General features: G+C 29.1%; 1 protein-coding gene across 1 annotated transcript in view; it reads right to left on the reverse strand.

Annotated features, from left to right (window-relative positions):
- Positions 1-2,670: 2,670 nt before the first annotated feature.
- The window catches only part of LOC113375830 (hemicentin-2-like), a 378,080-nt gene continuing 353,812 nt past the window's right edge, over positions 2,671-26,938 (reverse strand). Inside the window, exons 2-6 of the mRNA XM_026615779.1 lie at positions 26,619-26,770; positions 8,640-8,850; positions 5,521-5,673; positions 4,714-4,818; positions 2,671-3,049 (exon numbers count right to left, since the gene is read on the reverse strand). Coding sequence (XP_026471564.1) covers positions 2,871-3,049; positions 4,714-4,818; positions 5,521-5,673; positions 8,640-8,850; positions 26,619-26,770 — 800 coding nt within the window. The 3' untranslated portion in view covers positions 2,671-2,870. The remainder of the gene's footprint in view (positions 3,050-4,713; positions 4,819-5,520; positions 5,674-8,639; positions 8,851-26,618; positions 26,771-26,938) is intronic.

The following is a 26,938-nucleotide window of genomic DNA, read 5'->3' on the forward strand; positions in this document are numbered from 1 at the left end:
TGATACATTATCCTAATATGTTTGTTTCTGCGGCTTAAATCAGTTCTACAATTTATATTATTGTGTATTGTTATTATTTTTGGTTCAAATTATCCAATTTTTGTTAAAAAAATCTTCAATCAAAAATTAAACTGTTGCTGTAAACATGCTGTAAATCTGTGCACAAATTATAATAATAGTTAAATTGTTTTTTTTTTAATATTTTGTATAATTTGTTTCGAAATGTTTATTCAGTATAATAGATGGATTATGGAATTTTTGCATACCTGCAATATTATAAATTGATATAAAAAACAAATTTAGTATGATTATTATTTCTGGCTACAATGTTGGTCAACAGAATTTAAGTAATTGTTGCATTCATGCAGAATCGTTGCAGTTCTTTTCAATGCTATGATGCACAAAACGAATATTATTTAAATTGATGTTAACATCAGGTGACTAGTTGAAATTTTATTGTTACAATATTTGTTATTTAGATAATAATAATTATAATGCAATTAAAATAATTTAAAAAATTTGTTCAATTTAATTTCGGTGTTTTACTAAAGTATTCAAAGCACATAAAAATGGTTTTCGTATTTATTTGGTATTTAAATGCACTTTCAATATGATTAATATATCAACTATTTGTATTTACCTACATAAGTGTAGTTTTTTTTCTTTTTTTTTCAATAAATCATTCACATGATAATAAATTTCTAATCTGAAATTATATATACATATGTAAATATTTAATAATGAACTTCATTCATACAGTTCTTTAGTATATTTTATTATTGTTTCATTATAATATCAAGTATTCATTGTCAACTATTCTAGACATATATTTATTCCGAAATCTAGTTTTTCTTATGATATACATATACATTCCATTTACAAACTACAAGCACTGTTCTTTACTAAAATGTAATCATAATATGTAGTATAAAAATATACTCATATAGTATAAACTAAGTGATAAAAGTAATAAATGCTTTAGTATTTACACATGCAGTTCTATATATATATATATATATATATATATATATATATATATATATATATACATATACATACATACATATACATATAATATATATTAATGTATTCAAATTATATTCAATTTTATTAGATTTTTTATGAGTATTCTCTATGTTTTAAGCAATTACTAGTAACGCAAATCATATGTTCCTTTGCCTGTATTTCAGTACTGCATACACACACAAAACGCTTATACAATAAAAAAAATATTTTCGTATATACACTTGAACATATATGCATTCGTATGATTATAATTGAATTATAACAAAAATAATAGAGAAATATATAGAACTAAATAACATCGTAATTTTTCATGCATTTAGCTACGCATCAAGTAGCATTTTTGTGAAAGAATCCTTAACTTAACTTATACATTTCATTACCCAGAAAAAAAAATCACAAAAATGAAAGGACGAAACATTACCTAAAACTGGATATCTTAAAAATCATACATATATATGAGCAAACAGCACTATCTTTTCTGCACTAATTTATTAAATAATATTAATCTTACAAACGTTTCGATTGGTTTGTCTCATCATCAGTGTATTATAAATTAAAATTTAAAAAATCTAAAAAAGCGCTATGTGTTAGCCTAGTCAGTCAAAGGATTTCAGCCGCTTACAGTTCGTATGGCACGTGCATTTAATAAGAAGAACAAGTTGGAAAAGCTAACACATAAGTAGTGCTGTTTTAGATTTTCATATTTTAAATTTTAGATTGTAATACACTGATGATGAGACAAACCTAATCTCGAAACGTTTGTAAAATTAATATTATTTAATAAATTAGTGCAAGAAGAGTGATTTTTATTAATATTTTAATATTTCTAAATTAATATATATGAAACAAAAACAATTTGAAAAAAAAACTAAAAAAGGTAAATGAAATAACCAATTTTAAACGCAACGAACACGAGAAACGGGCGACCGACAAGTGTGTGTGGGGGCGTAGTAGAAAATCAGATTTACACATTAATTAAATTTTGATAGCTTTCTGAAAGTAAGCAAGAAGAACTGCGTTTATTCACACAATTTGAATTTAAAAAGATAAAACAAGATTCGGAAAATCTTCTAAGGTCCACATTTTTTTCTTTATTTAAAATTATGGGATGGTCGGTATTAAAAGAGTGTTTGAAGTTAATAATGTGCTCAGAAAACATTGTTTTAAATTGTTTTGAATTTTTTGAGTTGTAAATATGCTGATTTATTGGGAACTTTCACCGTCACAGTCTAAACTCTAAACAATTAATTTTATAAACAAAATCGGTGACTCTGTCAGAGAATTAAGTCTTATATTTCAAAGTAAAAGAAAACAGGTGTGTTGTTACTGTAAAAATTAAAAGAAAACCTTCAAAAGAAAAACTTTTATATATATATATATATATATATATATATATATATATATTGTCAAATTTTAAACGAGCATTCACCATCTGTCTTGTATGCTTGTGGTATATATAGAAGTTCTATAATTAAGTAGCAACTTTGTAACATATAATTTAAATGTAACTGTAATTTCATAATTTCAATAGATATCTCTTAAACAGTGATATATATTAGTTTTCTAAATAATATGTAACACAATGACTATTATATAGTAATTTATAGTATAACTAGTATATACAATTCCAAAATGTGTTTCACATATCATTCACAGTTCTGATTATATAAATCAAGATATATTCACAAGTCACAATAATAATATAATGCGCTACTATTTACACGTATCTGAATTTACAAATATGTTACTTTATTACAAATGTCGTAATTGTAGGATCGCACTTAAATGTTCGTGGACACGCATAGAAAACTATCCTATTTATGTTAATAATAAACAAAGATGTTTTATCTGTTTAAGACGCTACGATGCGTCAGAAGTAAGAAAATAAAACAGCCTCCATTCCGAGCGAACAGTAAAACGATGTTGACTTTGCACTTGCTGCAGGCGCCGCAGCTGTTGTTGCCGTGCTGCATGGCCGCCGGGTGTTCACCGTTCAGCACGTGCACCATGACGCTTGCTGAATCTAAAAAAATGAATGCTTAATAACATTGAAATTAATTGCCAAAGAAGAAGTTTATGTTTTCGACAGAAAATCCGATTTGCTAATTTTATGTTTTCTTGATTATTCAAATCATTTTGACTTGTTTAACACCAAAATTGATAAAAGTTTATCATTTTCTCAACAATCGGCTGAGTCGTTTCTTTAAACGACTTTAAACGAAACGAAAAGAGCAACATTTTTAATTTCTCAAAGGAGAAGTTTGTTTTTGCCAAAAAAATCCGCTTTGCTTATTTTATATTTTATCGACGTTTCAAGCCATTTTGAATCGAATGAGTCCAAATATGAAAAAAGTATATGAGTTTGTATGCGTGTAAAAAGTGCAAAATTTTTCGTTCGCGTTTTAGCTAAAAATTCTGAATCGATTTTAAGAATTCAGAAACTATTCGAAACATATTACTTCGGAAACATGCTGAATAATTTTGGACAAAGATCGTAATTGGTTGTTAAAAAAAAACGACTATTTTAATGAATCTGCATGGCTATAGAGTACATAGTTTCAAATATTCTACCAAAATATTATTGTCCTACTGATTTAATTATGTAACTAAATAAAATATAGATTATTCGGACGCGCTTTTGAAAAATACTTTGTGTGTGTATTTGGCACGTGTGCGATCTTCAATAATGTATAATAAAAGTTTTTATGTTGCTCACATTATGATGTTCTACGCTTTTGAATCACTAATAAATTAATATAATAATTTCTTATTAATTAAGTCCATTATTTATACTGTGGGATCGTAGTAGACTAGGGATCCGAACCAAACAAATGATATATGACATGTCATAATATTTTATTTTTGTGAACAATTTCGCGTTTTTAGAGCACCAAGCAGAATGAAATGTATTATTATTATTAACGCTTTAAGAACGAGCCCCGCATATATATGTTTTACGCAAATCATCAAATTGGCCGAAGAACTTATATATGCGTTCGGCGAGGGCAGTTGTTAGAGCCGAGGAACGCATATATGCGTCCAACCAAAATACATGTCGATGGCTGAGAAACTCAATGTTAATAAACCAAACTGAATTGTTAATTAATAAATGAACATTTTATTTATCCTGTGGAAAATCTGTGTATATAATTACAACGAGTCGAATTGCTAGAATTTGAGTAGAGTGCCAGAAATATATGTCGACGATTTTAAATGACAGAGTAGGAGCTCGGCGCGACGGTACGGTTTACTTCAAACTGTCCCGTCCTCAAAGGGTTAAATAAGTTGGCTTATATTATTATAGTTACAGATGAGTTACAGATATTATAAGCTTGTTTGAAAAGCGTTCATCCAACTTGCCTTAATGCAAAATGCAGCTTACTCTTAGCTGTAGACATTTTTCAGTATTCAATAGATTTTTGAATTTCGTAATATAGAAATATAAAATATTTATTTAATTTTACAAAAACAGAAATATGTACTTTCTATCGTTTTGCGGTAAGGTATAATTATATTACACAGTCAAATAATTTTAAAATTATTTTAATTGAACCGTTTTGAATTGTTAATCATTACGCGTAAATAAAATGATAAAATACAAACCAGTCAAATAATTTTAAAATTATTTTAATTGAACAGTTTTGATTTGTTGATCATTACGTTTAAATAAAATGTTAAAATACAAACCAGCTCCTTTAGGCGCGCAAGTGTAGTTTCCAGAATCGCTTGGTATAGCTCGGGCAATAAGCAACTTGGAGGTCCTTGTGTGCCGCTCAGTCAGAACACTTATACCTAATCAGATTTAAAATTTAAGTACAAATACTAAATATTGAAATAAATATAGAATTAGGTTCTTGTTTCATGAGAATCCCAAAAAAATGGTTCATAGCCAAAAATTCTATCAATAAGTATTTTCTATATGTAATGTTCATTTCACGATAGATCTATGAAATATTTTGCAATTGTATCAAATCTTATTTTGAAGAAATTTATGCAATATCGTCAATAAATGCTATCGTAGTAAATCACGCCATTAAATATGAACGAAACTATAAATTGTAGAAAATATTTATGAATTAAAAGTACTTTAGTTTCACTAATTTAACATTTCATATTTAAAAGAACTTTAGTTTGAAAAAAATGTGAATGAAAATGTTTAAATTCAAGATATTGAAGAATAAACATATTATTAAATAATAGAAAAGATTATTAAATTAAAGTACTCTCTATCCAGTTAGTTAATAGATTTTTCCGTAGTTGGATGAAAATAATGTTAGGGCTATCAATATTATTATCAATAGATAAATTTTTCAGGATATGCTTATGACTATTAAATGTGGAATCCACACGCTTATATATATATATATATAATAATAATAATAATAATATAATGAATATAATCTTAATCCTTAGACATAGATTCTGCTACCAAAGACTGGTCTTAAAAGTTTTCCATTATTGCGTGGGCAATTTTAGAGAATTGCTACTACTCACCTCCTCTTTGTGAGTAATTGACAACTCTTCCTCCTCGATACCAGTAAATAAATGAAGGAGGTATGGGTGCTTGTAAGGCGACACATGTTAAATTGATGTCACTTCCGGATTTAATGAACAGCTCCGAATTGCCTAGTATTCTTGCTTTTGATACTGAAATGCAGAAAAGCAAATCCTCGATTTAGTGAATGTGATAAAAGTGTAAGTTTATAAATATATTTATTTATAACCAAGCCGCAAATTTGTTTTTAAGAGAAATTGTTGATCAAAGTTCGAATTTGAGCGTGCTTTGTCCAAACTATTAAGGTAATAACATAATAATAATAGTAGTACCAATAATAATAATAATAATAATAATAATGATAACAATTTAGATAATAATAATAACAAATAACTAACATAATTAGCAATAATAAAGATATTAGGAACACCACCACATGCAGCATTGATGATTGATTTTTGAAAATATTAACCAGTTCTTGTATAATATTAAAATTTTACGTTCTCCATTTCACAAATCATTTATAAAAAAATGAAATAAATCGATCAAACTTGTAATTCTTTATCAAAAAACACCTCAAAATACGAAATGTGAAAGCACTTAAAGTATAAATTAACCCTGATTTATTTATATTAGATCTAGATATATTATCTAGAATTTTATACGACAAACTATGCGTGAAATAAATTATTTTCTATATAAAATATAAACTTTAACACTATATAAATTTGATAAAACAAGTTATTATATTCAAATTTATTCTCAATGGAGCAAATTTTTATGTGTTTACTAAATTATGTCATATAGCGTTTTATAAATCCAAAGTTAATTATTTAAATAAAAAATCTATTCTTTTAATAGTTTATTTTACAACTTTTTGAAAATAAATAAACGATATGAACATCTTATAGTCAAATATAGAAATAAGTCTGGGATAAATATTTGAGTAGTAATGATAAAATGTATATACTGCTGTTATATTCAAATATGTGTATATATGTATATAATTCGAACATATTGCAATTGAGGCATCTAAATTTGGAAGCATTCATCGTCAAAACTAGGAGCACTATAGATTTCATTATGCGGTAGTGATTGTGTCTATTGAACATGGCAAATTCGCGAAGCCAAGCAAATTCAAATATAATTTGAGCACTGCCGAGTAGCAGTTGTGTTCATTTATTGTACATACAAAATATATTACAATTTACAGAAAACTAAACGGTACTTAAATAGTCACCGCCAAGCTGTAAACCACGGTGATCCTAAATACTAACTATGATAAGAATAATCTGAATAATTCATCAGATACAACCATTTTTTATTTACTTCTATATTAAATTTCTCTTTTAAACTTTTTAGCCATTTAAAAAATCACTTATACTCCGCTATATTCACCAAAATTTACTTTCAAGTTTTCGTGTTCAGCATCATATCATATTGGTATACGCTTCGACTATATAAATATGCTTCACTTTTGAGAAAAGTTTCAAAGATAAAATATATTTTTATAAATGCGTAGGTGCAAAAATACTTGGTAAAATATTTGATTACTAAAATAGTTATTTCAATTCTTTTGAAGATTATTATTTTTATCTCTGCAAAAAAGTATTTATATTTTGCACTGGTAGACTAAAATAATTATTATTTCGTACAATTCCTTCAAAATTAAAAATAAAACATCGGAGCTCTTTACTCCTGGATGTCCCATTTCACTTTGCCTATGGGGTTAGAAAAGCCAGGTGACAAATTTTTGAAAAACAGCAAAAAACACATTTTTACGATTATGTATTAGCTGGGAGTTTTACTGAACATAGTCAGATAGTTGTTGATGTATTTTTTGTGGTGATCTAATTGGTTTGGTTGTCACAATATAATTGCTCAAATAAAATTGGACCTTGTGCTCCGCCCTATCTTATAAAATAAATAAAATATCTGAAATTTCACAAAGGAAAATAAATATAATTGATATTTTACATTTGGCTTGGAATAAAAAACTGAATAAAATTGTAATCTTATATATAAAAATGGAGCTCTCTTTCAAATGTCCGAATAAAACTCGAAAACGGCTGAATCGATTTGGCCAGTCTTAGTCTTGAAAAATTCGTGCCAATTCAGAGAAAGTCCAAAAGGTGAGAAATTATTTCAAATCCGCGTAGAAACTTTTTATTTTTAATTTGAAAATTTTTGTAGAAGCGTAATCTAAATAAAACAATGGAAGGTTGCTAACCGTGAAATGTCAAACGTTTTTGACAGATGATGTTCAATTACGTTCAATAAGATATTTTACGTGAATATTATTTAATTATAGTTAAATTGTAGTAAGTAGCTTTGTTTGTAGTTTTATTTATATATAAAAACGTTAGTAAACGAGCCGCAAGTGTTACTAGAAACTCAATATATCAACTCTTTTGAAATGTTAATATAAAAATGCACTTTTTGGCATTGTTGCACTCTTTTTTTGCAAATCATATTTTTCTTAAACACGGTGATCTGAAAGATCTCATTTGTAAAATTGTATACTCATTAGTATTTATAAAACATTTTCTAGGTTATATTATTTTTTATTTATGTTATTAAAATTCAAAACCTAAATTTGTTATCGATCAAAGGGACATTTTGCCGAATAACATTTCCCCAGTTATAATTTTTCAGAATTTATCGAAGAATAGATAGTAATATATGAAGGTCCGGGGTTAAAAAGGTCCACCAGCTATGTGTCAAAAACAAAAAAAGTAAAGTTAAGCTTTGTTTAACAAGGAATTGAAAAATAAAGGGAAATAGATGTATAATCAGCTATAACCTTGATTCTTATGACTTTGCTATCTGGAGATAATCTGTAATCTTTGAAAATCCATAATAAAGGTATTTTCTTCCGTTGGTAGTTTTTTAGCATTAGTTAAAAGTGTAATTATTTTGTAAAATACATTTAAAATTAAAATAAGACATTAAACCTGTTTGCCATCTGGCATAATATCCTTATACACTTAAAATATTGATATTTTTGATTCTCTAGAAATTGTTTAGAATATACCTTACTTAGCAAAACAACGTTTGCCGGGTCAGCTAGTATATAATATAAATAATCTATACCACTTAAAAATATCTGTTCACTCACCGACCACGGTCAACCTGTAGGCAAGGCTAATTTTGGGTTCCGTGGAAACCTGGCACTCGTAGGTGCCGCTGTCTTTCGGCTGGGGTGAAGTGATACGAAGCGTCCAGTCGTCTGAACCCTCCGTGTGCAGTGATTGGAAACGCTGGTCATTCGTGTAAGTCAAGATGCCAACGGTAAGAATGTGCAAATCCCTCTTCCGAATCCAAGACACCTTGAAGGATAATAGATTAGTGTCGACTGTGAGGGGTCTCTGCCGATTAACTACTTGGCTAAATTATATATAAACACACACAAATATACATACACACACGTATATATATATATATATGTATATATATTGATTCTATCTGTTTCGACGTTGATATGTATGTGACATTATTTTTTTTGGCTAATACGTCGAATAAAAATATAAATAAAAAAATAATATTGGATTAGTTTCGACACTATGTTTGTGTCATCTTCAGCAAGTTCTGTGAATATTTATATGAAATATTAGAGAAAATACAATAAATGTAACACTAATACATTTTTTTTTCATATATATTTTTTTAACAGCAATCAGAACCTTACGTCCTATGAGCTGTTGGGCTGGAACTTCTCCTCACTTCGTATTTTTTAGATGATAACCCAATGGTTAATCCATCTATATTTGATAATTTTGTTATTAGAATTAATCTAATAGGGCTAACATTTTATTGGTGCAGCAATGCCGGGCAAGGCCTATTTTCACTTGGAAACATATTGCTATCTATATCTAAGTGAAAATTGTTGTCACTGCTGCCTGACAACAGGCTGCTCGAAGCGGGTATCGAATCCGGGACCTCTGAAACAAGTCCCGTTCGCTCTTAACCGCTTACCTAATACGGGCGAGCCCAAAAATTTAAAATATAAATATAAATAAATAAATACTTGTTAGAATTTTCCAATTTCCGAAAGATTATAATTCACAGAACTTGCTGAAGATGACACAGACATAGTGTCGAAACTAGTCCGTTAAAAAAAAAATATTTATATTTTTATTCGACGTATTGCCCAAAAAAATAATGTTATATATATATATATATATATATATATAAACTTTAGATTCTTTGATATTGAAACATATTCTTGAAATGTTTATTTGCAACAAAATAATCAAAATATGAAGTCATAAATAATAAACTAATTATTATGTACGTTTCGACGCTGTATGTGTATCATCATTCAGAATTTTAAACAAATTCTAAATAACATTTTACAAAGTTTAAAGAAATTGTACTAGATGTATAACAAATAAAAATATCAGTACATAACAAACCAGGAAAAAACACAATGCACAAATTTTAAAAACATTGTTTAATAAATAATCAAACAAATAAAATAAAGTAATAAAATAAAAATTAAATAATAGAGTTTACTACACAATTTTATTATGTATTTCTTAGTTTATTATTTTGTTCTATTTGTTTGTTTACTGTGTATTAACTGTTACCTCATGTTGTACACAATATTAGCGACCTGTTGATTAATTATTGATTAAACAATTATCGATTAATGTGATAGTAAAAGTTTTAGTGCTAATTTAAACTATAGTTTGACCAGTCATATAGAATATTGACATATAATTCATGTTAATTATTCTCTAAATTTACATATGCTCGAATATTATTGAAAATTGTGCTGTTAAACGTTATTATCTGATATTAGTTGATTTTTGCGGATTAACAATAATAACGTTATTAACGTAGTAATACCAACAAATAACAAAAAAACAAAACTAATGAATTTAATTTATGTAACACAAAACGCCATTCATTCAAAATCTCACATGCTAATATTTTTCCGTAATGCGATTTTATAATCATAAACATTTTAATTGGCATATAAAATTTTTATTCGATTTCAATAAAATTTCATTTTCTACGTAGTTTGTTTAATAAAAATTGACAATTCAGTGATGAACATAGTACACTCATTATTATTTTGTTTGTGACTGAAATCAACACAAAATCATTTTTGTTTTAATTTTAGTTTCAAAATTGTATAATGTAATTTTAATTTATTTTAATAATATATTTGGGGGTATAAAAATGGCAGGCATATTTGTACGAACAATTTTCACAAATTTTAAAGTTGCGCAAATTTATGCAATACGACACTGTAGTTGTGAAACAGGACGAAAAGGTAAGATGATAGATCACTTTATAAATTGACAGCACTTATGATTCAAAATTAATTATAAATTTACAGTTGCAGTTATATCACATAATATATTACTATATACAATTATATGAAATGATAAAATTACATATAAAACGTTTTTAAAGCAAACTTAAAAAAACACATACCCAAATTAATAGTACAATCAATCTTGGAATCAATTTAATTTAGATATAAATGAAGAAAATGAATAAAAATTTGTTAATTTATAGTAGTTCTATATAACTTATGCTATGCTTCACATAAAATAATTTTACGTTTTATCTTTTAGTTAATTTTATAGTAACAAGTTTAAAACAGTTAACGTTTACGTTTAAAGTGTAAAACATATTGTAAAGATACCATAAATTTGCTAATTATTATGAAATATATATATGCTAGTTTTGATTACATCTCCGTGAAAGTTTCGTATATTATACAGATTATACTTCGTATGATATGTTTGTTATGTTTTAATACTGAATAATATTATAGATAAAAAAAATTAAATAGAACTTTGATGATAGATTGTACCAATGCCTCACTATTAAATGAACAAGACCTATTTCTATTCAACTCGATTTCTTCCTCCACCGCAATTTACTATAAAATATAATTTTACCTGTTGAAATTGTTATCATTACGTTCCCATTTATATTAGGTTGTCAAATATCTCCCTTCCGCTTTTTTGCTCTTGGTTTATAATACAAAAAGGCGGAAGGGAGATATTTGACAACCTATTATTATTGCAATATTTATATAGCACATCAGTAGTATAACCCATATGGATACAAATTAAAACTAACATTTTCAAAATATTCAAAATATAGGTGTGGTATTAGGAGTTTATACTAATGACTGTGGTAAGCCGAAACTCACACAAGCCGCCGAAAAGTTTGATTGTCGGATCGGCGGCAAATTGACACAATTACTCGATGATATCGGAGGATTAAAACTCGGAAAATCAACAGTTATGAACAATATCGATAAAGAGTTCTGGTCTGTTTGTTTAGTCGGTCTAGGCGAAGAAGGAATAGGGTGAGTAGAAAAAATAATTTTTGATTTTGCTAGAAATTAAAGCACATACTGATCGAAGTTGCATCGAAAATTGACTTGGATTTTTTTGCGCCTTTCATATACATAATATTCCCATTTTGTTATGATTCTCATCACATTGTTCCATGTTGAACATTCCATTCATGGAAACCCAATATTTTTTTTAAAAATATTTTGTAGATACTGTGAAGTCGAAAGCTACGACTTAGGCAAAGAAAATGTTAGGATAGCAGCGGGAGCTGGCGCAACAAAACTTCGCAAAGAAGGTATAATATAGAAGAAACTAAAAAAAAACTCTCAACAATGATACTTATGTTCATTTGAATCACCTATTTCAGGAATAAATACGATCTACATTGAAGATATGTGCAATCATGCTGAGCAAGCGGCGGAAGGTGGTACTTTAGCAGTTTGGAGATTCCAAGTGAATAAAAGACTTATTAAAAATCAAATGCATATTGCAATTATATTTGTATTATTTTCTCATTAGGAAAACATGCATAAAAACAATTGGCGTCCAGTACCCAACTTGGAGTTATATGATTCGCAAGATACTTGTGGGTGGACACGCGGCATTTTCAAAGCAGAGGCCCAAAATTTGGCAAGAAAATTATGTGATATGCCAGCTAATCAATTAAACCCAACATCTTTTGCACAGGTTAAATAACTTTATAGTGACAATTTAGAAATTATGTTTACGTTAATTGATAGATTGAGTTTCGTAGTATATTTTAAAATAAAACAAGTTTTAAGCTAGATAGTTTTTTAAGCCATAACTTAATAGATTTATTAGACTTAACTTGATAGTTTTATATAGAAAAGATTTAGGTAATAAAATAAAAATAAGTTCATTATTTTTATTATCAAAGGCTGCCGTTGACGCATTATGCCCATGTGGCGTTAACGTAGAAGTCCACGATAAAGATTGGATTGAAGATCAGAATATGGATACATTCTTGATGGCTGCTAAAGGCTCATGCGAACCTCCAGTATTCCTTGAATTGACATACTGTGGTGGCGGTTCAGAAAAACCAGTTGTTTTGGTTGGAACCGGATTGACATTCGACACAGGCGGATTACATTTGAAAAAATGCCATAATATGGACAAGTATCGAGCAAGTGTTGCCGGTAAGATGATTTAAAATGAGATCATTGATAGGGTTGTAGTATTAAAATTATTTTTTTTAAATAAAATCAATGTAGAGTCAAAATCAATCAGGATAAACTTAAAATTCAAACAATATTTCTAGCATATTATATCCCTTGACGCTTTTAGAGAATGATTGACAATGTCGTTTACTAAATTTCATGGTACTTTAACAATGAAGTGAATCACTATTGCCAATTGGGATGCAATGCTGTAACGCTGTAATGTCGATGATGATGACCATAAATCCGCAATGCAATAGTTAATTTATGAAATCGTAATAGGTATAAATCGGTGCCATATATTCATGCGGCTGATGAATATTAAAGCGCACGAACTCATCTATTGTTAATAGTCACTGGTGTAACTATGTTTTAATATGCCATGTAGTAATGCTACATCACCAATTGGTTGGATAAAACTTTCCTAGATCCTCTTCTCTATTTTAAAAATGGCGCATTTCGAAAAGCTTTGTGTACTATTTAAACATATTACGCATATTTTTCTGATCTTAATAAATTGAGGCCAATCAGCCAATTGAAATAATTTTTATGCATGGTACGTTTTTTAAAATATTTTGTATCACAATGATTATAAAATAATTTCTTTCCAGGAGGTGCAGTCGTGGTGGCAGCGATGCGTGCAGCAGCTGCCCTATCTATACCGATAAACATAACCGGCCTGATACCCCTTTGCGAGAACATGCCCAGCGGTCTGGCCATGAAACCAGGTGATGTCGTTAAGGCACTAAATGGTCGTACCATCGTGGTACAGAACTGCGACAACGAAGGACATCTGATATTGGCCGATACTTTCATTTATGCCACCGATAAACATAAACCGCGAATGCTTATTGATATATCGACTATGACTTCTTGCATTCGAGCTGCTTTGGGCGCCGGTAAGTGAATCTTTAAAAGTTTATTTATCTGTCTAATGCAATGGCATCATATGAATTTATCTCGATGACATTATTAACACTCAGATTATAATATATTCATTGAAGTTCAGATTATAATATATTTTGCACGCTATCTTAGAACACACTGATCAAAATGCCGAGATATGAAAACATTATATGTAAGTGAAGTAAAGTTTTGAACCCCTACTGTAACTCAACCGGGTAAAAATATCCAAGGGCGAAAGATAGATAACACCACTCTCATAAGCAACAATACCCAAAACTAATAGTTTATTATAATTTAATTTTGGGATGATTTTATTAATCACGTGATCGATTTTTAGGGATTTTTGGACTCTTTTCCCCCTTGGTGTTACGTGGTGATATTTAAAATTAAACTTCACCCTCACCCATCACGTATATTTTTAGTACCTTGAAAAAATGGCAAATTTTTTTGGAAATACTACACGCGATATCTTACTTAGCCCTCTCTAACGCGGTATTTCGTGATTTTTTTCAACTCTAAGCCTCATGTAATTAACGAACGGCTCTTAAATATAATATTTGAAAAAACCAAAAATTGGTTCTCTTAATTCATAAATACCAACATATTTATTAGGTAAGTTTGGAAAAAATTATACCACCGAAACCAAACAAATATGTTTAATTTTTTCATATTTACAATCACGTAATTTAAGTGTACGACTATATTTGACTGCTATTTGGTGTGTTTCTTTTGTACAAACCTTTTTATGATGATTATTTAACAAAAAATATGTAATATAAAGAAAAAAAAATTAAACACATTTCACCTTTTTTAATACATCGACTATTCAAAACACTTTTCCAAGTATTTTTTGCTTGTTTTGATTTACGCAAATAAAACAAACTCGACTGTATATATAAGTGATAAATATTTGTTTGTTCTTTGGAATAAGCGAAAAACACGAAGGCAAAGGAAAATATGCTCATGACACAGATTCCAAGGGGTGGTGGTCACAGCGCTGGTAATACTTTAGAAAATAAGGAGATTTAAAAATTGAAATATTTAACTATACTATACTTTTACTATTTTTACTATAAAAATATTATTTAACTTTAATATATATATATATAACTAAATTACAAATGAAAAATATGTGTTACATTCCTAATTCGTTAATGTTTTCAATGTGAAAAGAAAACGTTTTTGAGAAGGGTAAAATAGTGGTGCACTCAAATATAAATAAATATATATGCAATGAAATAATTCAATTTTTGCCATATTTTCTTTACTTTCAAAATTTGGTTTGATTGTCTATTTTGAATATCACATATCACATGTAGATAAAAAGGTATCCTTTTCATTTTTCAGTTATAAAATATAATTAGTTTAGTTCAATATTATTAACTTATGTAAAAAAATAAAAATAGTGTCAAGGAATAAATCCGCACATAATCTCGAACCGTTAGTCATTTTATGTTTTTCTTTGATAGTATTTTAGAATTAGATCGATGAGTACAACTATAAGTGTGATATATAACAAGTTTTATCTTGTGCAATTATTTGTGAGATATCATCACTTTTTATGATTCCAGTTTAATAAAAAAATATAATGGCGCTTGATGAATTTATATAATTAATTAGGGCATAGAGTATCGATATATATTTTTTGTTGCAGCTTTTTTTTCTTATTTAATGGTATTAAAAATAATATTATTTTTTGATATTTAAAATGTCAGCAACTTGATTTCTAGCTCGCTTTCTAACAAGGCCGGATTTTATTTTTGTATTCGATAACTCGGCACATGTCTGATTACATTGGATTATTCGCAGGTGCCAGCGGCGTATTCGCGAATACGAACAAGTACTGGAAACTAATGCACCAAGCCAGTGCGCATTCGGGTGAGTTGTGTCATTGTTATAATATTACATCTCCCTTTTTTCGGAAAGGAGGTTTTTCGATAATAAAACAGAAGTACACACTTTGCTAGATTAAAATTTCGCCAGACGCATCCCGTCTCGAGTAGAAAATATGTCTTAAAGACGATACGACTCCTATGTAGCACGTACCGTTACGAATTACATGAACTTTTATAATAGACGAACTGAAAAATAGTACAAAACACGCATAATTATATAAATTCAAAAGTCATAAAGGACGTGGATAAATTTTCGTGAATGCAATAAACATGAATTTAGCAAATTTCTTTATCTGTTTAATATGGAGATTTGACACTTATATAAGTTTTGTTATACGTTTTATTATTGGTTTTACGTAACAATAAAAAAAACTAGCAAAGGGCCCAGTGGGCTAGACTAAATTAGTCTCTAGTTCGCTGGTTCGATTCCAAGGCTAGGTTTGGCATCAGGCAGCTTTGATGTCAAATTTCCACTTGGGGGGTTAGATCTCAAATGTAAACTCAAGTGAAAATCGTCTTTTTTGAGTATAGCTGCATTGATCATAAAAAAGTCAAGAAATACTTCGAGTATAGGTAATTAGTCAAAATTGAATTGGACAACTATTGCATTGCCATCGATTCAAAGAGTCATATTATAACTTCAAAACAATGTCGTAGAATGACAGATTTTAATTAAAAGCATGTATACCGAAAGAAAAAGTTTAACCAGTTTTACGATATATGACGAATACGTATATTTATAAAACGAATTATAAATAATAGAGTTCCCATTCTTTGTTTTGCTTAAAGCTGAAGGGATAAAATTAAAAAAAAACTTTTTAAAATAGAATAGAAACTAATGCAGCTGAAAAATAATATTTAACGTAGAGTGTTGTATTATGTTTAATATTATAAAATGATAAAAAAGTAACATCAACAAAAATTAACTAAATCAACAAAATATTTACCATAAGTAATTAAACTTTTTAAATGTTTATAAAATTTCATTATTGATCTAGTTTCGAAAAAAATCGTTGAACTAGGATTTTTGATATGCAGAATACAAAATGATATTTATCGAGAATTCATATTAAAATTTGTTTAAAATTGTAGGTTGTGGAATGTGCAATAAAAATATTCAGTCTTTAGTATATGGATATATAAAAATTATTTTCAGTCAAAATTTTGGCTAATTTGGTAACAAGAAATACACTAATATTAAATTTTGGTTAAAAATATAGAAATTGGGATGTGTAATAAAAATATTCAGTCTACAGTATATAAATACACAGAAATATATTTGCAGTAAAAATTTTGGCTAATCATAAGGTTTCTATTTTCGTTCAGCGTTAATATCAGCTAAACAGTTTAACAAAGATTTTGCAATTTAACAGCTGCACTTACGAACATTCATATACGAATACGTTCATATGATTATCCCTTAAAAATCTTACGTTTAGTCTTTTACAAATAAACTCACGATCATACTTCACTATGTCACATTCTCATTAGTGCATTAACTCTACCAAATCAACATACCAGGCAAATTACCGCGATTTCTGCTAATTGTGAACGGTTTGATATATTCCAGTTGGATTTGATGTGGGTTGAATGTAGATTCGCTGTATATAAATGATTCATTAACGTATTGCAAAAGGGTTACGTTTCTGCGTATGCCGGGCGCGTAAACCGATTCCAAAACTAATGAAAAACGCGCGGATTCATCCAGCTAATTGATTTGACACGTTCATCAAAAATTTACGAAAACGATCAAAGCGACTGTTGATATAATAAAATATGTAACGCTCGTTGTCAAAATTAAAAAAATTGAATTGAATAAACTAGAACTGTCGGCATTACGTGACCTTTTTTTAAATTCCATCTACGCATGTTTTGGGAACAGCACTGGTACTCACAAATTTGATGTATTTTTATTAAGTAAATCTATGAAAATATCCTTGTGCTAATAATAATAAATTTATGATACATGATGAAGACCTAACATTTTATTAGTTTTATAACATATGCAGATACAATACAATAACAAATTTTTGCTCTAATATGCTTACTTCACACTTGCGTGAGTTTTATATCCTACCATCATTCTTTGTTTAATTATATTTTTAATTTTCAAATGCATTAACAGGGTATTCAAACGTATATACATCAGAAAGTTTTTTTAATAGATTTACTATACATATAAGGTTAAGCTAAATTCCATTAGATTGTTAGATATTTTAACAAATTTTTTTTATCAGTCACGATATGAGTATTGTATACGTGCTGTATTCTAAAATTATTTCAAAATATCATATTTTATCGTTCTATGCACTATTAATTTATTAACATATCGTTATGTATTGCCTACATATTAATTATTTATCATTTGAATATTAAATTTAACTTTCATCCAATTGCATCATGTCTGATATATAACAATAAGTGAATAGTTCGAATTTTTAAATATACAAGTCAAATCTTTTTATTTGTACTATTTAATTGAAGTTTTACGGTAAATTGATTATGTAACATCTAATAAATATTAGAAGATATTAGCTGACTATTAGCAGATAGCAACAAAAAAGTGAAATTTAATTAAAAATAACGAAAAGTCACATAATCTTATAATTTTTTTATTTTTCTTCCTTAATCAACTTAGGCCTGTCCTCATTAATCAAATGAAAGTTTGAGAAACACTGCCAATCCTATCACATATGTGCGTTTCGAGTTTAATGATGTTGTAACCAGAGAGAGAGTTGCCGTTATAAAAGGGATTCGGCATGACCTAGGCACGGCCGATGGTCCCTGGATAGAATTTTACATGTTTTTAGGGCTGTCTACTTCGCATAAGTTTCTGAATACAATTCAGCAAGAGTTTGAATGAATAATAATTTTATAGTACTTCCGCCAAGCGACAATGGGCTTGGTAATATTGGCATGACAAGAGAATTCAACTGGCAAAAAGATGAATAAGAGTTCTGAAAGGAATTTCAGAATTTTGCAGCATATAATTATATATTTTTTTGAGATTGCAATATAGAAAACGGTTTTGCAAGCAATGTACTAAATTATACAAGTTCAATAAATACATACACATTTTTTTAGTTACAAAACATAAGAAATCAATAAAACATTATTTTTTAATGTTTGTTAATCAAAAACATATTGACTAAACTATCCATTAGACATATTTAAAATTTATAATTCGCGTAGTTTTTCTAATTGTGAACTGACTTTAGTTGCAAAATTCCATTTAATCCATCGTTCATATTTAAAACATGCGTAAGATTTTGGCATACCTTAGAAACAATGGGTGTATGTGTGTGTGTGTCTAATATGTATGTGCGGATACAAATTTTCGTCAACGATTTCGAAAGCACAGATTGACCAGTTTGAATGATTCAAAAACTATTCGACTTCATTGACCAAAAGACGTGCTGATTAGGTTCTTGGTATTTTTGGCAAGGAAAGGTCCAACCGTTTCGGAGATACGGGGCAAAAAGTGCCAAATATGCAATTCAGATTTTGAAGGAATGGTTTGAAATGGTTTTGAATGGTTCAAAAAAAAAGACTCTTGATTAACAGAATGAAGAATTAATTACTTTTTAGAGAAGGCAGGCCAGATGCTGAGATCATGAAAAAAACTGCAAAAGTGCCATTATCATGATCATTAAACATATGCACTAAATTACCAGTGCGAAGGAAATATGTTAGATATATATTAAGTATATTATAATTCTGATGTAAGTTTCGGCAATATATTATTTTCGCACTTGTACAATGTCGTGTTCCTAGTTCCTACGCGTCAACCCTAATCCACACGACGAGTTTTTAATGAAACATTTCATACGGGAAACATAGTCGAGCGATGTCGACAATTAACTTTACGCCCCGACGACTGTGACCGCAAGCTAGTCCCAAGTCTCTCATATCAAACCAATGTTTTTGGCCGGTTTTATAGTAAACACTACTTCTAATTGTTTCTGCGTGACTGTCAAAATGTAAATACTTCTAATTTACACCTTGTGAATAAATTTTCTGGAAACGGTCTAATTATCCCAAAGTGTATTAGTATTTGTATTTTGATACAGACTTTATGCTATAATGGGTTAATAATAATATAAATTGTGCTTAAGACTTGAAAATGTATAAAAATACTTTACTTTGATTGATGTGACCATTACTATAATTTTCCATATCTGTAAAAATATAACCCAATTTTCTCAGATTTTGAATAAATTTTATAATAAAGCATATTACATGTAATATATTATCTGTATATCTCTTTTTGAGTTTCGTAAAGTATTATGGCACTGTGTTTCATTTTGACAAGGGACTCCATGCGCAAACGTGCAAGTAGGTACTTTTCTCCATTTATCAGGATTTTCATAACTTGTCGGATACGTTTGTTGCATGTTATTTTATGTTTGTTCACTACGTACAATCTGGGAATATTTATGTTAGAGATAAAGGATACATTGACCATATGAGCAAAATTAGAAATGCGTAGCTTCAAAATAAAAAACTGAGTTGAAAAATTACAAATAATTAACCTTGATTTGAATGTGTAGACTTATTTTGAACGCATACGATTATAGTTTTTCCCAGAATAATTCAAGTAATATGTGGTAAAAGTGTGTCAATATTTCATACACTGCAGTGTATGCAGTGTAAGTTTTGAATTCGCTTTTCTGTGAGGTATACATAATATAAATCAATGTTTTATACATATAACATGTTTATGAATCTATTATGAAAGCAAAGCCCATAGTTCCTATCCTATTTGCCATGTTCTATAAATCATTCTTATAAGATTATTTTCTTTTACAAAATTGAATCATCAAAGCAATGAGTTTTATTGCTAAATTTTATTTGAAATTGTTACATATATCGAGAATAACTAAATCATCTGTTATCTTAGGTGATCGAGTTTGGCGTATGCCATTATGGAAATTCTACACGAAAGAGCTCAGATCTTTACCGTCAGTCGATATTACTAACAAAGGTCACCACTACGGGGATGCTTGCATTGCTGCAGCTTTTCTTAACGAATTTGTTTGTCCAGGAATGTGCTGGCTGCATATGGATGTCACAGGTAAATACTATTAATAAATAGCCCTATTAAAATGAAATAGCTTGTTATGCAATTATGCAAAATATTTAATATTTCTAGAACCTCAGCCTATTTTCTAGAAGTATTACTGAAGCTCTAACCTCAATACTCACATTTATCAATAAAATATCTATCGTGTATAAATTTGACATAATAAATTTATTTTCCCAGCAAACCGAACATATGATTCAATATTTCAGGTGTAAGCGTTTTGCCCAGAGCGCCACAGTTTTCGTACTTGAGCGTCGGTCGCATGACTGGTCGTCCCACGAGGACCATCATACAATTCCTTAGCATGCTCGCTTGCGAAGACAAAAGCAAAAAGGATAAGTGCTAGACGACCGAAAGATTTCCGTAAACAGTGTCAAAGTGAAAACAGATAAATTTACAGATATTAATCAAATGCTTCATCGTCCTATACCCCGAGTCATATAGTTTTTTTAGTCCAATTTTTCCTATAAAGAGCGCAAAATGTTTGTTTGGATATCGAGTATATACTTTTTTATATAAAGTTTAGATTTTTTGGAACATGTACTTTTATATTTATATTTTAATGTTTACCTTCGAATATATATTATTTAAATTCAAAAAATATTTCATTAATATATAATGGGCCAGCGGTGGCGATATCGGTTAGAGCGCGGGCTAGCAGCAACTAGTTTTGGGTTCCCTGGTTCGATTTCCGATATCGCCGTAGCCCGACATCAGGCAACTTTGATGTCAAATTTCCACTTGTGGTTATAGTTGATATAACTGCCAGTGGAAATTGTCTCTTGTGGACATAGTTGCATCACTCAATCATATGTAAAATATTAGACGTAAGAGCTAATATATAATAAATCCACACATAAGAGAATGGTTAACCGATGGGTTGCCTCTCATAATACCTTAGATCGTAAGCGTTGAACCAAACAGCTTATAGAACATATAAATAGTAAGAGTTCTGATTGCTGTTGTAACAATAATTAAAAAAAATTAATATATTATAATAACTCAATATAATTTTGCATTAAATAAAAAAGGACAAAGATATAATATAGAGTTTTAAAAGATATACTTTGAAGTATGAGAAATATATTAATCAACTAGCCGACCCGACCGACTTCGTCCTGTCAAAAAAAATTGTAATGTGGCGGTGTTTTGTTCCTACCTTTTTTCTATTCTTTGCAAAAAATTATCCTGAACAGAACCGTCACCCTGGTAATAATTCGGCGTGAATTAAAAATAATTAAATAAAACACTATAAGCATTTAAAACTAAGTAATTTTAATCATGTCAATCATAATTCAAACATCAGTTCAATTTTCATTATAGTGCTTTGTGATAAGCGATGGTTTTTGTTTGATTACCTGGCGCATAGACAAACAAATCTGATGGTTTTCCAATACGGGAACAGACAACATACAATTTACCATGTGAGAAACATGGGTTTTCCAAATTAATACCACAAACACTTGATGATACCATAAACGCACTGGAAACTGTAGTCGTTTAAACCTAAAATGGCAGCAGATCATTGGGATGCACGGTGCGAGAACATCTTCTGCTTTATACGTTCCTTTCAATATTGTTGCTTCCATCACGTTGTTTGATAGATTTTTTTATCGATAATCTTGTGCCGTTGCAATGGCGCGGTTGGTCGATATTTCGCGACATTATAATTGCCGATCTAACCTTTGATTGAAGATTGTGAGGTGACAATCCTGGCAAATCCAGCGAGTTTAAAAATTCCGGTGGATAGTTAACTACATTGGTACATTTATCTTGGTTAGTTGCCGAATCAACTGATTCGCCTGTAATTTGTTCTTGAATTTTGAAATTTAATTCATTTACATCAATGTTTTTGGCTGCCAATATAGCTCGTTAATTAATAAAAAGATATTTCTACGTTTATATAAATATAATAAAAATCAGATTATCAAAAACTACACAAAATGTCATGACATAAATTATTGTTTTTTCTACAAATATCGTTGCCTACTTGATTCCCACATATACTGTAAACGTTTGTATGAAAAGAAGAAAAGGGCTGTTTTTAAGGTTTTCCCGGCATTTATTCGATTTTTTCTCGCCGTAAGAACCATCTTTGGACTTCAACAAACATTTTAAAAAAATAATTGGCCAAATTGGTCCAGGCGTTGTTGAGTTATGCGCTTACCAACACATTTTGCGATTCATTTTTATATATAAGATATCATATAATATTCTGGTCTAGAATTAAAAAAAAATTGATTTGGTTTATTTTTTATATTTTCAAAGTAGAGATATAGCTTTACTTTGATAATACTCCTGTTTCCTTCCTCTGCAAAACTTTTTCCTCAAAACTGTCTTTTTCGATACGATACCCACGATTTCACAACTTCTACTGAACCGATATACTTGGATATTTCACAGTCCTTTTTATAGACTTTTCCTCTTCAGTATGAACTACGCTAATCTTAAAATTCCGATTTTAACTATTTTAGAAAAAAATAAGAATATCTAAAGAAGCCCGGCGCAATGTTTGTTAAAAGTAATTAATTATACTACACACGAACAATCTATTACCCCGAAGGACCAGATATAATTTATTATTAAAATGGCTATATCAGACCTTTAAAATAGGTGATTCTAAAAAAATATGAAAGTTTGGTTATTAATAGTATACATTTGCGAGATGTTTAAGGTTCAAGATTTATGTACAGAATGATTAAATTTCTTATAACTAGCTTGGATAGTACTTATGCTAAGTTAGGAGATTTATTTTGTTAATGTCAGGTAGAAGAAGATAGATGTATGAAATTTGTAAGGCTTGAACAATATCAAAAAAATTGTAATTTGTATTTTTCAGACAATAGCTAATCTGTGAAAAAACATTTTTTAACTTTCCCGTAGTTAATACGATAGCATTCAGATTCATTTTTTTTCATCTTCTTCATCAGATTATTTAGAGGGATGGCCAGATGCCAATTTTTTGAGACCTTTAGGTCTTTAGCTCACCTTTTACAATTAAATCTTTATGACTGTTTTAATTTTTTTTTCTAAATTCTCAAATCAATCATTAATAACTTGCGTAAAATTTATGTCTCTTACCAAATACTCTCTAAAATACTACTACAATAATTTCATCTTAAAAAAGATTGCTTATAAACTTCGAAATTTCAGATATATTTTAAAGAACTATATATATAATTGCATATGTTCTGCTTACGACTTTGAGCAAATAACTAACATCAGTAATATTAATATGCATCAAATCACAGTAATTACCATAATGTAAATATGTTTGCAAACACCTAAGTTTAGCAAACATCGTGTCTGCAAAACGCAATTACATATCATGAATAATTATCGTTACTTAATGTAAAACGCTTTGAATATTTTAGTTCTGAAATCGAACCCATGGAAAAATAAGGTATTTTATCTCATTTATTTTTATTGCTTGAAAAATATACAACCTCTAACAATAAATTCGTATATAAATATTTGACACAAAATCGTTAAAAATTCGACCATAGATCAATAACACATGAATGACAGTGACGGATGAGTGTAATTAAAAAACATTCTCAATTCACGAAATTAAATCAGTACGACAAGTTGAAATTACTTTTATATAGATTTTGTGCATTCATGTTTCGCATTTGCGTCATGAGCACTAAACGTATATCAATCGTCGCATGAAACGTTGTCGAATGTTAATGGAAATGAGCCATGGCGCAGGGAAATGATGCATACCAATAGCTTTCGATTTTGTAGGGTTGACAAAATTCATATTAATGATTTATTTACAACAATATTATATTTGAGAAAATTAAATAACGTAGATAATTATACATTTGAAAATTTATTTTTGTTGCTCTTCTTAGATCGTGTTACAATATCTAGTCTTTGATTATAAAAATAATGATTAATGCAAAATTTATACAAAAAAGTACAATTTCCATAAATTTAATTATAAATATAATAATTTTTTTATTAGATTTTTTGCATTTAACAAGTTCACATCCACATTTCAATCGAATTATATAAACAATATTATATTTTGCATTGCTTTTGACATGATATCAACTACTTAGTTTTGGAATTTCAATTATTTATCATCCCGTTTCGAGCAGCCTGATGTCAAGCAGTAGTGACATCGGTTTTCGCGTGGAAATATAGATAGCAATATGTTTTGAAGTGAAAATAGCCTTCAATTAGCATTGCTGCATTAAATAAGTCATCACTCATAGTTAACACTATTAGAGAAATTGATATACCTCAAACTTTCCTCTTACAAATTGATCACAGAGATGAGACAACCGTTTGGGTTGCCATCTATAATAAAGCTACGTAGTTAGTAAGTAAGCTCATGGAAGTTCTGATCGCTGCTCAAACAACAGGTGGATATCATTATTTCTTAGTTATTTATCACTAAAATACCTAAGTTATAAAAATAATTTTATCAAACAATAGCTTACAAAGTTCGGAGCTTTAGATCTACTTTCAACCTTCTAAAAGTTCAATTTGGAGCATAGTGGTCAAGATTTTACCAGAGCTTTCTGTACTTAAACCAAGACCCTTTGGGGTAGAGGGTGAGCATATAAATACTTATACTTTATTATAAGTTAATGATATAGTAAAAGAAATGGGAGAAGAAGCATGTAATAAATCAAAGAACAATATATATTGCAAAATTAATGATTGTTTTTATTCACTTCTTTATTGTGACGGGATAATTCTTACGCTAAATAATTAATTAAACCAAGTGATCCACATCAAATAGAGGGTAAAGTGGAGACAAATATTGGAATTTTTGAAAAATATTGAAATTTTAAAGTTTCATAAGAAATGAAGATAACGAACTGCATGATTTAGTTAATTAATTATTGTTTGTTCAGCTTTAAAATTGTGCAACGATGATTAATGGACTAATATCTAATTGAGTCTTCAGGAAGGATTATAAATAAGGTGACCATACGTCCCGGATTCTACCTTGTGCCTCAGTAATTGTAAAAGCAATATTTGTCCTAGATTTAGATCTTTTGTCCCGGTTTTTCGAAAATTAACAAAAATTATGAAAACAAACAAACAAGTGCTAATTGTTTTAAATTAATTAAGAAGAAAATTTGATAGAAGTTTAAGCATAGCTTAAAAGCAAAAAAAAAAAACAAAAGTGCGCAATTTTGATTAATAAAAATGATATCCTTACAAACGAATAAGTGCTACTTTTTTATATTAATCATGAAGAAAATTTAGTAGAAGTTTGAGCAAAGCTCAATTATGAAAACAAACGAATAAGTGCTACTTTTTATATTAATCATAAAAAAAATTTAATAGAAGTTTAAGCAAAGCTCAAAAGCAAAAAAAACAAAAGTGCGCAATTTTAATTAATAAAAAATGATGTCCGTACAAATGAATAAGTGCTACTTTTTTATATTAATCATAGAGAAAATGTAATAGAAGTTTAAGCAAAGCTCAAAAGCACAAAAAAAACAAAAGTGCGCAATTTTGATTAATAAATAATGAATTCTTAAATAGCATTTGCTACTTTAAAGACCCCCCCCCCTTCCGTCCCGGATTAACATAACTAAAAATTGCCGTCCCGGTTTTGATTTAAAAAAATATGGTCACCACATTATAGAGTATCTGATTAAAAAGTTTTACAAAAACCGATATTGTTGATACAAATTATAACTAATACTATAATTATTTTATCCAAGTTATCTGTTATCAACTTACCGCCCTGTCGCCGAGGTTTCGAACTCTGCAGTGGAGCAATGCAGCTTGTCCTGCTGTCGCTGTCACATCCCGCCGCGTCGCGTTGTCGAAATAGGGCTGGGCGAATGTGGCTTCCCAATATGTCAGCGTGTCACCGCCGCGCGATTCGCTGCCTGTGGAATAAAATCATAGAATAAATTATTAGACTGTTTAGGATAAAATATCAAGAGGATAATAGCATGGGAAATATGATATACCTCTTTCCTCTTACAATATTGTATACTGGTCCAGTCATTATAGTAAGTTCACCACGGGATTCGAGATACAAAGCTGTAAGTCTG

This window comes from Ctenocephalides felis, unplaced genomic scaffold (assembly GCF_003426905.1).
Source record: "Ctenocephalides felis isolate EL2017-DRISC unplaced genomic scaffold, ASM342690v1 CF-g0.4_SCAFFOLD_00845, whole genome shotgun sequence".
Classification (NCBI taxonomy): Eukaryota; Metazoa; Arthropoda; class Insecta; order Siphonaptera; family Pulicidae; genus Ctenocephalides; species Ctenocephalides felis.